General features: G+C 33.3%; 3 protein-coding genes and 1 long non-coding RNA gene across 6 annotated transcripts; 2 read left to right on the forward strand and 2 right to left on the reverse strand.

Moving 5' to 3' along the window:
- Positions 1-6: 6 nt before the first annotated feature.
- On the reverse strand, positions 7-917 carry LOC123864182. Its single transcript, XR_006795713.1, has 2 exons — positions 717-917; positions 7-173 (listed from the first exon to the last, which is right to left on the reverse strand). It is a non-coding gene; the product is annotated as an uncharacterized LOC123864182 (long non-coding RNA).
- A 744-nt stretch (positions 918-1,661) lies between these two features.
- Positions 1,662-6,539, forward strand: LOC123864134 (protein-associating with the carboxyl-terminal domain of ezrin). 3 transcript variants are annotated; one of them, XM_045904401.1, is made up of 8 exons: positions 1,665-1,784; positions 1,820-2,092; positions 2,234-2,419; positions 2,679-2,818; positions 2,897-3,006; positions 3,672-4,001; positions 4,444-4,631; positions 5,049-6,539. In XM_045904401.1, exons 2-8 carry the CDS (start codon positions 1,880-1,882, stop codon positions 5,832-5,834), a joined length of 1,953 nt encoding a protein of 650 aa, XP_045760357.1. In that variant the 5' UTR covers positions 1,665-1,784; positions 1,820-1,879; the 3' UTR covers positions 5,835-6,539. The 3 variants fall into 3 exon arrangements, with proteins under 3 accessions (XP_045760358.1, XP_045760356.1, XP_045760357.1); XM_045904400.1 differs by having other exon boundaries at positions 1,663-2,092; XM_045904402.1 differs by lacking the exon at positions 2,234-2,419 and having other exon boundaries at positions 1,662-2,092.
- Positions 6,540-6,601: 62 nt separating this feature from the next.
- Positions 6,602-8,091, reverse strand: LOC123864158 (1-acyl-sn-glycerol-3-phosphate acyltransferase alpha). The gene is made up of 5 exons (XM_045904434.1): positions 7,868-8,091; positions 7,657-7,790; positions 7,385-7,566; positions 7,151-7,316; positions 6,602-7,078 (listed from the first exon to the last, which is right to left on the reverse strand). The coding sequence occupies exons 1-5, from the start codon at positions 8,056-8,058 to the stop codon at positions 6,924-6,926; spliced, it is 828 nt and encodes a 275-aa protein (XP_045760390.1). The 5' UTR covers positions 8,059-8,091; the 3' UTR covers positions 6,602-6,923.
- Positions 8,092-8,723: 632 nt separating this feature from the next.
- LOC123864152 (60S ribosomal protein L5) lies at positions 8,724-12,394 on the forward strand. Its single transcript, XM_045904427.1, has 7 exons — positions 8,724-8,802; positions 9,268-9,381; positions 9,476-9,625; positions 10,022-10,182; positions 10,728-10,886; positions 11,589-11,706; positions 12,173-12,394. The coding sequence occupies exons 1-7, from the start codon at positions 8,800-8,802 to the stop codon at positions 12,359-12,361; spliced, it is 894 nt and encodes a 297-aa protein (XP_045760383.1). The 5' UTR covers positions 8,724-8,799; the 3' UTR covers positions 12,362-12,394.
- Positions 12,395-12,668: the final 274 nt, after the last annotated feature.

Here is a 12,668-nt window from a genome sequence, read left to right on the forward strand (position 1 = left end):
CTAAAATTGCAATAATTATTTAATGATTTGTTTTTATACATTGCATTTTCCTAATATAACCAGGAATAAAGTCGTCACATTTAAAATGCGCACTGCAAACAACAGACGATTTTGAGATTTTTCCAGGCACTGCATTTCCCCACTTCAATTTCTGATTTTCATTCTTCGGAAACCTACAATACAAAAAATATAATGACTAACATAGATTAAGTTTCTGTTACTAACAAAACTTCGAGTCAACTTAAGTTAACATAACATAGTGTAACCTTGTTAGGTAGGTACCTACCCAAAGGTGTATGCAGAGGTGAATATCACCCACATTACACCAGCTATGTTTAGGACCCAATAGAGGGCAAGTCAAGAGCTTCGCCGTTCGTCGGACAGTATTTCCAACTTCGAACTAAGATTTTTCTATATTAAAAACTAGCTGCCCGACCCAGCTTCGCCCGGGAATTTCGAATAATATTTTTTATAAAACCATCTCCTGATACTAACAAACACAATAAAATGAAATATCCAATTTGGTGCCATCGATCGGAAGCTATGCACGTACAAACATTTCGGAGATTCATTTTTATTATAATAGTAGATTATTAGTATAAATCTCCAATTTAAGTCAGTCGGGACGTATCTGCCTACTTCTACGAAACTAGAAAAATCTTTGATCCACATAATTCATGGTTAACCTAAAGAATATGATTGTTGTTTTTACTTACCTGTGGAAAGAAAAGCTGCTACCAGGATAAGACTCATTATTGCACCCTGTCACACAACTTGAATTCACCATTTTTCATGAAAACAAACAGGTTTATTATGAAAATGTACACAATCGCAAATCGAAGTACGAAAATCAACCAAACAACCAAGTAAACAAACCACCATATTGCATTTAGTATTACCAGTCCCAAACATTTAAGTACTACTTTATGCTGTATGCTCTTTGTACAACTTTTTTTACCTGTATTCAGCAAATAAAGAATATGATTATTATGATTATTATGATTACTTTTACTCAGTTTTAATGGATTATTTTCTAAATACAACGAGATAATTATTATTCATATAAACTGTAGAAATATTAAAATTGAGTTTCAAAGTTTATGGATTGTTCGTTTTGGTAAATCATAAAAATGCTAAATATAAAATTTTCTACCATTACTACCAAACCCAATAAATTAGTTGAGCTGGCAAGACGTCAGACAAGGACACACTACCCCCGGAAGCCTTCTCACCAGGACCGCTTTTAGATAGCTACCGATCATAATGGAAATAGCTACCCTAAGGTAATGTGATAGATCTCATTTTAGCCTAACAAAAATTTTTGGTACACAGTCTAGTTAGTAAGTGTAAGCTTTGCACTGGTCTGTGATTCGCAGCAGATCACAGTTTTTTTTTCAACTGGCTTTAAGGCTCTGGGTTCCTAAAAACCTAAGAAAAACTCCCACGAATGTATTCCAAACATTGGTATTTAGTTGCGGTCCAAAAGCCTACAGTCCAGAACTGTAAAGCCAGCTTACAAAATGACAGTCTGTGTTTAGGGTCAAAATTGGTAGAGCCCAGAATCAGAAGCCAGTTAAAAAAAATTACCAGTTGGGATTCTAGGTCTGTGTTGACGACTGACGTTGACATTGACAGCATGATCCGAGTCACAGTTTAATGAGTTAATAACGAAATACTACGACTTACGAGTTGAGTGGCTCCGCGACTTTCGATCCGAACTGAATATATTTTTTTATAATCATCGTAGTTAATTAATTGATACCAATCAATTTAACAAAGCAGTTCCCTGTATACAGTATATTATTATACTCTTAGAAGCAGAGAAATTCTTCTTGACCAGAATGGTGTATGAATAGCCATACAAAGAACATACCTACACATGATGGGAAACGATACTTCTCAGCTAAATAGTTTAGAAATAGAAGAAAAAGCAACCGAGATAACCGATTTTTGGGCTCATCATCAAGCTACTATAAGTGATAGTTGTCGGTATTTTAGTTTGAAAAGTGATGGTTCAGTATCTGTATTTAAAGGAGAGACAATTTTGGGCCCATTGTGGACAGCCTCAACACCACTGGAAAAGTTTTCCAATGTAAATAGTAATCTTATCCATATTTTTTATTTTATTTTATTTATTTATTTATGTACCGCCCACAGAGTTACACATTTAGATATATATCAATAATAATTGGTCAGTCAAAAAGTTTACATCTAAGGCATCTTTCATTTACAGAATCTTTTAAAATATCGCCATCCATGTATAGTGAGGTATATATCTGCTTGGCAGCAAAGATCTACTTTTCATTTAGCAACTGAGTATGTACAACCGCTAGCACACGTTTTAAGTTCCCAAACACCTCTTCAAATCTGTATTGGACTTAATAACATTTTACAAGCTCTGGTATTCTTGCATGAACAGGTGAATAATATTGTTTAATTTATACTTTTTAAATTCTTCACTTGCTTAATCCTTATATACTTAGAATAAAAATCAACTTTCATATTATGCTTGTGTCTACAAAGTTTGAAATTTTATAACAATGTTACTATATTATGTATGAGTGTTTTTTATTACATACATTTTATCATTTCCATAAAAATAACTAAGTAATATCAGATTTAGCCACAATGAAGCATGGACGGGTTAAGTTAATTTAAAATATTATTATATTTTCCAGGCAAGTATGTCTCACAATAATATCAGTTTATCATCTATATATGTTTCTGGTGACGGACAGTGGAAACTGGCTGGCTTACAATATTTATGTCCATTTAGTGAATTAAATGCGGCCTATCTAAAACATTCAAGGATACACAGGTACAAAACCTAACTATAAGTAAAAATAAAAAGTTGATGACTTCACCCAATAGTTTACTGCAAAACTTATTCTTACAGATATGATAAAGCAGTCGATCCAAATGAAGATTCATATGAGATTACTTCTAAAGTTGATCAGTATGCTTTTGCTGTTTTAGTTGAAGATGTTTTTAAAGGTCACAATGATGGTAATTTTCATATCAGTTTTTATTTTAAATAAATAATAATAATAATACATATTAATAATATTTTAAAATAATAACTAATAAATGCATCCTGGCTTCTCAGGTGGAATTTCTGAAAATCCTCTTTTAATAGTAATCCATATCATAACATATAGTTTTTTTTTCTGAAGTCAGTTTAACTTTTTTGTATAGTGGTTTATATATGTCAAATAAAAAAATAGACAGGTACTTCTGTAGATTTCAGAACAAATTAAGAATAGATTTTACATTATTAATTGAACTTTTATTTAAGATTTAATATTTATACTAGATGTAGCCCGCGACGCCGTCAGCTTGGATTTAGGTTTGTTAAAAATCCAGTGGGAAGTCTTTGCTTATCTGGGATAAAGAGTTGCAAAGGTCAATTTCCGGGGTGTAAGCTACCTCGGTTTCATATAAATTGGTTAAACTGATAGACCCCTAAGAATCCCGTAGGAACTCTTTGATTTTCCAGGATAAAAAGTAGCCTGTGTCCATCACCAGGATGTAAGCTAACTCTGTACCAAATTACATTAAAATCGGTTTAGCGGTTGATCCGTGAAAACGCAGCAGACAGACAGACAGAAACACATTTGCATTCATAATATTAGTATGGATGAAAATAATAATAAAAAATATTAACTTTCCAGATGAAGTACCCCATTTAAAAGAATTCAAAAAGTATTGCAGAAACTATCTCCAGAACCCAAATCCTGAAAGAAGGCCCAATTTATCAGAAGTACTTAGAGACAACTTTTTCAATCACGAATTTATATCTATATACAAGTTTCTAAATTTTTTACCATTGAAAACTGAAGAAGAAAAAAGTGAATTCTTCTCCAGCATCTTAAGTAATCTTAAGGGCTATGATGAAGTAACCGTTGCTAAACAACTGGGGGGATTATTACTGTCAAGACTTACTCTTCTAGACCAGACAGCTCGAAGAGATGTGCTGCCATTTCTATTGAAGCCAAAAAATGGTATTGATGTAATATTTTTTTACTATTTATAACTTTTATGATAGTGTTTTTACCTACACTTTAAGGTTTCTAAATACATGTCAAAAATTGTGGAACCGGCAGGATTCAAACCTAGGTCTTCTGGGAAGCATGCCCAGCGCCTTGACCGCTACGCAACAATTGGCTTTGCTGTCAGTGCCGAAATTCGAGATGTGCGTGGTCACTCAGTACTGAAGCGACTGTTAATGCCATCTAGTAGCCACACTTAGCAGTTATCGAAACTACTTCGACTGAGTGAACATAGTATTCGAATATATCGAATTTCGGCACTGGCAGCAAAGCAAACTGTGGCCTAGTGGTCAAGCTGTCGCGTCGGGCGCGATTCCCAAAAGATTTTAAACTAAATATTTATTTTATCTTGTAAGTTTCACCATAACAGACTTTTTAATGGTTTCTGTTACAGACAGATTCATTAATGGGGAATGTATGGGATTTTTTACACTCAGTGTATTTAAAGAACATGTTAAACCTAGACTTCTTCAACTGTTTGGAGTCAGAGATGGCCAGATACGAATGTTATTACTATCACACTTTACAAAGTTTGTCCATGTGTTTACCCATGAAGAACTTTCCCAACATATTCTGCCAGAGGTATGCTAAAAACATGAAACCCTATAATATCTGCTTGTTATGTCAATAAGATTAAAACAGAAATTGCTTGATGTATTACATATTAAACTTTATTATTATAGAGGACAGTGGTCAAAATACAAGGAGTAATCCTCGGAGCAGCTACTACAGAAACATGTTTTTTTTTAATTTTAGTTAAACTAATCATACACAGTTTGATCCAAAGATAAAACTTATTTAGGAAAAGATCTTCAAAGAAATCTTGAATTTCAAATGTATTTTGAAACATATTTGTTATTGGTTGACTCAAAATGGTTTAACGCCCACTGAGATTATTGTTTCTATCATTTGTATGGGATTACGTAACAGAGTTTCCGCAGATAGAGTATAACAGCTAACTATTTTATACATAATAATGTTTAATCTTTTTATTTGCAGCTACTTGTGGGCATAAAAGACACTGATGACAGTTTAGTGGCTTCAACTTTAATATGTCTCAGTGAACTGGTCCCTATACTGGGCGCAGACACAGTCGTGGGTGGTAAGAGATCAAAACTGTTCACAGATGGCAGACCTAAATCAACTACAACAAAATCTGACAGTGAACTATTTAAAGTAAACAAAGGACTAACAGATTTCCACTGTTCAGAAAGAATATATCCAGTTAACACAGGCACATCCACCTATGACCAGAATATGTCATTGAATGAAAGACCCTCTCCAGTGGGTGGTGAATCTAATGATGACATAGATACTGTCCTTGAATTGAACAGAAACGCTAATATAGTCTCTGAAGATGAATGGGATGACTGGGAAAATACAAATCAGCAATTAGTATCTGTAAGTCTGGAACAATCTAGTGATATGCTCATAGAAAACAAGATATCAATAGAGACAAACTTGGGGAAAGAATTAATAAATAATGACACAGTGAAAACAGAAAATGGTAAAGCCACAACACATTCGACATTACTTCATAAAGCTGCTGTTGAAGCCAAAAAGAATATGGTTGACATATCAGAATTGGATATAAAAAATCAAAAGGTCGATGTGACAAAGAAGAATGATGAAATTGACTTTTTTGCAGATATGATGCCAGTTATTGAAAAACAAAAAGTGGTTACAGTTAATGATAACACTCCAGATTTTATACATAAATTAAACTTTATACCTGATGAAGGTGATGACGAAAATGAAGCCTGGGGAGAAAATTGGAATGAATAAGACTATTTTTACTTGCTTGAATGTAATTAATATATCTACATCATGTTTAATAGAACTCTATAATCTTTTTCAGTGTACAATACTACCACTTTTATAAGTCGCATCGCCGAAATTCGTTTACCTAGAAAAACGCAACCTAACGCAGTCCAATGTATACCAATTGACGTTAAAATTTTAAACATAACAACAATTATCACTAGTGCTATCTCGCTCATAATTCGCGCGTGCGAACAGCGCGTAGGCAATAACCAATAGCGGACGGGTGCGCTATAATTGGCTGAGATATTTTCGCACAATTCAAAAATAAGGTTTCAGCATCACATAGAAAAGTGGTAGTGCTGTAAACTGTTGTATAAATTGTGAATATTTAAATTTTATTATTATCTGTATATTATGCACCGAATTGAAATATTCAGTAAGAAATAAGTTTTTTAAACAGTTTTTTGTAACACATTTAACAAACAGAGAATTAGCAATTAAAGCAGATGAAAAAATGTTTTAGCACCTTAGGTGCAATTTTTAATAAAACTAATATCTATCTAGGTTTCCTTAGAAACCTGTTTAGCAAAAGTACTGTACATGAAACCTTTACAAGAATCATTGTTTTACTTATATAAATTTCCATTTATAAAACATCAATAATATTTAATTTAAACCATACCTAACATTATGGCTTAGCCCAATAAAGACATTATATGCCTTAAAGTATGGTTTTATTTTTCTTCCATAGTGAAAACCTTAATCTAAATAATAATACAACAATGTACTTATATTTTTACAATACACCAAATTTTATTTTCTACTTGACTAGCGTTTCAAATAAATATATTTAGAGTGTGAGCAATAAACATCTAACTATATAACTAATAAGGAATAAGAATTGACTAGAACACAATACCCCAGCAAAAGGTGCTTAATTCTTGATGTAACTTAACAAATATGTATTTTATGGACAACATAATATTATGGAGTAAAATAAGATATTAAATACTGATTATAATCTATACGATTAACATTATTTATAATAATAATTTCTAGATAGTAGCACTAAGTCATTAAAAGCCTTGATTTCTTGTCTGGGATAAACTCTTAAACAGCTATTTTTTTCTGCTTGACTAGGTCCTTAGAACTTTCATTAAAAATTTCAATCATTTGTTGACGAGCTGCATCAGATAAGGCTTCCAAGTCATCCCTAGTCATTCCTTTTGTTGGAATGGGTGGCAAAGTAGTGATAACAACTTTTCCTGCAACAAAAGAATTGTGAGAAAAAATAGAATAGGAATTTATAAAACTAATTTACGCGCTTGATTATGTACCTGGTTCAAATGTTTTTGTTTCATTGTCAAGAAAATAGTACTGGCTAAATACAACAGGCATTATTGGAATTTGGGCATCAATCGCTAAATAAAATGCACCTTTCTTAAACGGCTGTATGCAGCCTTTATTATATCGCGCTCCTTCAGGAAACACCCAGAGCTTAGTCTGAAAACATAACTTGTTAGGAAATAGATTTGAAAAACAGCTAATGTTTAAAGTTCAATTTGATTTACCTTCTCTTGAATGACTCTATCCGTGGCTTCTTTCATAAGCAGCCGCGCTTTTTCTGTTCTTAATCTATCAATAAACACTAATCCAGAAAGCCAAGCTCCGAACCCGAATGCGCCCGCAAACATTAGAGGCCTCTTAGCGACAACAGTACATCGTTTCATACGAGGCCACATTTCAAACATACCTGAATTAATTAATGAATTATAATTAATTGGTATAAGTAACCTGCATTCAACAATTATTATTTTACTATCAAGTGAGCTTTACCACGAACCTAAAATATCTAATGAACTTTGATGGTTTGAAATTACTATGCAACATTGCTCATTATCCCAATTTTCCAATCCTCGTAATTCCCATTCTATTCCAACGATATGTGAAGCATAGCGGCAAAACCGCGAAGCTACTCTGTAGAATAAAATATAATAGTTACAAATAATTAAGTTATCACAGAAAGACGTAGTAAAAAATAATCAATATCTTACATTAGATTCGTAACGTCGCGAGGATATAATAACACTACGGGTAATAAAACTGTACATGTTATCAACACATAAGCATAGTATAAGAAAAACTTCAAGTGATATCGGAAAAAATTGCATTTTTCGTACAAAAATGGCAAGGTGAATATAAAACCCGCCAAAAATAACTCAGGATATGAATAGGAGGAAGCCATAACGAACCATAGACAAATAGAAAAAATTACAACTTTGTGTTACCAGTAGGTACTTAGGGATCATTGTCAGCTTGTGAGCATAATCATAATGTATAGTGGAGATGGGTAACTTTAGGAATGTGACAAACATTTAATTATAAATCATTTGTTTCAAAAATGTTTTTTTTTTGTAACAATAAAATTAAACGTTCTTCGAATTCTCTGCTCATACATTTTTATGCGTTCGGTTGGAACTATGAATGTCAAAAATTAGGCTTAAGGTGCATGACACGGGTCTGCTCGCGTAATTCTTTAATTTGGTTTTTCGCAATTTGTAAATTAATACGACAGAGTAGGCTTATGGGATTATGATTCCGTTATAATTCCGCCAATGGCAGTATCATCTTCACAGGATTACATAAAAATCTTTACTTGAAAGTGTTTAGTTTAAAATTGAATTTCGCGGGCAGACGTGTCAAGCACCTTAAGAGGGCTAGAACCCAGAGCCATAAAGCCAGTTTGAAAAGAAAAATGGCTTTACGGCTCTGGATTCTGGCCTCAGACACAAGCAAAAAGTCCAAATCATAGGTGGTTATTGGTGGTCATAGACAAATAGTCCAAACTCCAAATTGAAGTGAATCCATGGAATAGCCTTTTCCACAGAGTACTTTGAAAATATTGGAAAGCCTTTTCATAGACTTTTTCTTTGGTTACGGTTACCTCTGTAGGAACGAAGTAGAATTTTACTTCTTTACAAATAAAATGGTGAGCTTTATATTTAAATAATAATCACAGTAGATTGCGCACTCTGCGAATAAACTTTTTGTGTATTTATCAATTATTTATGTGACAGGATGGTTATAATATTTGACGATAACTTTACGTCGTGTCGATCTACTACATAGATTAATCTTAATATCTAAGGAATTTGTAAGAAGTTTCATGAAAGCCTTATATTGTTCTTAGGTACCGTTTATGTTTTGTTAAATAACGTAAAAATATACGGTGTAGATTCATTCTAACCTATGATGAAAACCTGACATGCGCGTCATCTTATGTTGCCGACGAATCATATTCGATATGCTTTATTCATGTTTTATGAGTATTGCTGCTTCGATATGTATTCATAGGCAATTAATATGATTATAAACTTTATCTGATTGATACATCCTGTCATGAAAATTACCTTGAAACTTACATGCCCTTTTTACAACATTTTTATTATATTAGGGTTTCGTGAAAGTGGTAAAGAATAAGCAGTACTTCAAGCGGTATCAAGTCAAATTCAAGAGGCGTCGTGAGGGCAAAACTGATTATTATGCACGGAAACGCCTGGTTGTACAGGTAGCTATGTTTGAATTTTTTTTGTGTATGACAAAGTAGCCAGCTGTAGTTTAATTAAATGACATTATCATTTTAGATTTGATTTTTCTTCTAGGACAAGAATAAATATAACACCCCCAAATACCGATTAATCGTTCGTCTCTCAAACAAGGATGTTACATGCCAAGTGGCTTATTCCCGCATTGAAGGAGACCACATTGTCTGCGCTGCCTACTCACATGAATTACCTCGTTATGGTATTAAAGTAAGTAAAATAAACATTAAGAAATGTAGAAAACAACAAAGTTCTATTATTTTTCCTGAATTATTTAGGACTTTGTTTGTGTGGATTTAGGTATTTAAAAATCGTGTGGGATTTTTTGTCCTCGGATACAAAATCTGTCGAAATTTAACTATATCCATGCAGAGGTGTTGGTGAAAGAGCACTGTGTTACTCTGCAGTATTGTGATTGAAGCACAAACCAACAAACACTTCAGAAGAAAGCTACAAATACTATGATGATTTTGAACGGGCGGTCTGAAGCAAAGTACAAATGCATTCACCCTGTTGCTATATGTTCAATACTGAATATGACCATATATATCAATGACCTTTCAATAAAATTGCTGTAGGCATTATTAAAATTGTATAATTTGCTAGGTGGGTTTAACTAACTATGCTGCTGCTTACTGCACCGGACTACTGCTGGCCAGACGACTGCTTCAGAGGCTGGGGCTGGACTCCTTGTATGCTGGAGCCACAGAAGTCACTGGCGATGAGTACAATGTTGAACCTGTTGATAACGGACCCGGCGCATTTAGGTATGACCTTATTTAAGCATAGTTTTTTAATTTATAAAATTATGTATTGAAACTGTTCAAGTCATCCTTGTTTTTACCTTGTTTTGGTTTAATAAAATTGGTCAAATGAGAGTCTGACTTGCACATGAAGGGTTCTGTACCATCGTTTCCAAACCATCATTCTGCAATCTGTTATATTATATAATAAAACCATTTTTTAGAAATTTTCATAGTCCATTTTGAAATTCTTATTCTTTATTGTGAAAATTTTAACTCTACCTATTATGGTTCACGAGAGGTTTACAAGATACGGTCCACTGACAGGCAGACAGAAGAACGGCGGAGGCTTAGTAATAGGGACCCATTGGCACCCCTCTGGTACAGAACCCTAAAAAACAAAATAGTGGCAAAGAATTTTTATGATGATATATTACGGGCGGACAGAAAGCACACCATAAGGGACGAGTGCAACAATGTTGCAATGTAATCAACTGATCATAGCATAATATATGAAATATACAAAACTGTCCAAAATGTTTGGTTTCAATGATTAAATCACATTTCAGATGTTACTTGGATGTTGGTCTTGCACGCACAACAACTGGTGCCAGAGTATTCGGAGCTATGAAAGGAGCAGTTGACGGTGGTCTCAATGTTCCCCATTCCATCAAGAGGTTCCCAGGTTATGATGCAGAAGCAAAAAAATTCAATGCAGATGTTCATAGGTACAGCGTTGAATATTAAGTAGTTTGGGTTAAGAACTGAACAACTATCATGTTGTTTTCTCCACTAAATTGATATTGACCGGCCAAAAATTGCAGCATAAAGAGTCCTAGAGAGAAAGAAGTAGCTTAGCTTGACTTGTACAATTGAAGTTTTAAAATATTTAACCTCTAATGTATATATAATTTATTGCACCACAAACACCAATGACAGGTTAGGAGAAAAGTTTAAAATGTAGGTACAAACATACTTGTAAGATTTCTTTCTCCCTTCTGGGCAGGATTTTACATTTGAATAAACCCAGTTCAAGAATGTTCCGAAGTCCTTTTTTACTTTAGAATTTTTTCACATAAACTTTTATATAATGATCAAAATTCCAAAATATAACAAATGGGATTTAGGGGCAACTGGAACTGGGCCATTCAGTGACCTTCTGTTCTGTGTGAACTTGACATATTATTGAAACAGGCGAGTAATATTTATTTTAAGCTCCAATCATCCTTCGATAAATAGCATAATATCTATTAATCGAACAGCTTTAAAGGAGCAAAATGATAATGCACCTCTTTTGGTTGTCAAATAAAATTTCCTCAAGTTTTATTGAACCGGAGTGGCATACAAATGCACTAACTGACTTCAAATTCCTTTAATATTATTGTGAAGTTCAAGACACACATTCTAACCATTGTTATTATTTGTTCTAGAGCACATATATTTGGTCTTCATGTAGCTGAATATATGAGAAATCTTGAACAAGAAGATGAAGACTCATTCAAGAGACAGTTTGGCAAATACATCAAACTAGGTGTCACTGCTGATGCGGTATGTACTGTTTTTGTTGGTTTCTTACGTCCAACCAAATTACTGCCTGGTCTATTATACCAGAGTGGTGTCGAAGTTGGACAAAATAAAATGGCATAGCTTAATTAGTTCTTTTTAAATTATATATATAAAGAGATCATTATCTTTGCTACAAATTAATTTTTACACTGTACTGAAATATAGGCGAGATAGAATATTTTTATAATTATTATCTTAGCAATTTTAATAATATTTATTTGTAACTAGTTGATGCCTGCAACTTCATCAGCAAGATTTGAATTTTTAATACACGGTGCGAGCTATCTCTGAAACAAATTTCATCAAACTCAGATGCCTTGAAAAGATAAGACTGATCCTTTCACATTTATAATTTTATTTGTTGTCTAAATTTTTTCATTTGTGTTTTAGCGAGTTGACTGAATTTATTTGTTGTAAGTATTAATTTCAATTCAAATATTGTCAACAGATTGAAAGCTTGTACAAGAAGGCCCATGAATCAATTCGTACAGATCCATCTCACAAAAAGAAAGAAGAAAAGAAAGATCCAGCCAAACAAAAACGCTGGAGCAAGCGCAAGCTGACACTGGCTGAAAGGAAGAACAGAATCAAGCAAAAGAAGGAGTCCTTCATAAAAAGATTGCAAGCAGAAGCTTAAAAGGTTTACAAATAAAAGCCTTGAATAAATTTATGATTATTATTTTTCCTTAAACCTACATTTTGAGAACTGCTAAAATTTTACTATAGTGGTTTATGGGTTTGGAGTTTGGCGAAAGTTCGGCAAACGGCAAATCTAGCCAGTTGTACAAAATTTCAGTGTACATAGGTAGAAAAAAAACCACTCTATATATTAACAATTTTTAGTGGTCATGTACATATAAAAATATGCTATGCCTGGTTAAGAACCTGTTTACAAGCTACTACACAGATCGCGAGCAATTTGCTCTTATCCATTGAGGAGTTCC

This window comes from Maniola jurtina, chromosome 4 (assembly GCF_905333055.1).
Source record: "Maniola jurtina chromosome 4, ilManJurt1.1, whole genome shotgun sequence".
NCBI lineage: Eukaryota > Metazoa > Arthropoda > Insecta > Lepidoptera > Nymphalidae > Maniola > Maniola jurtina.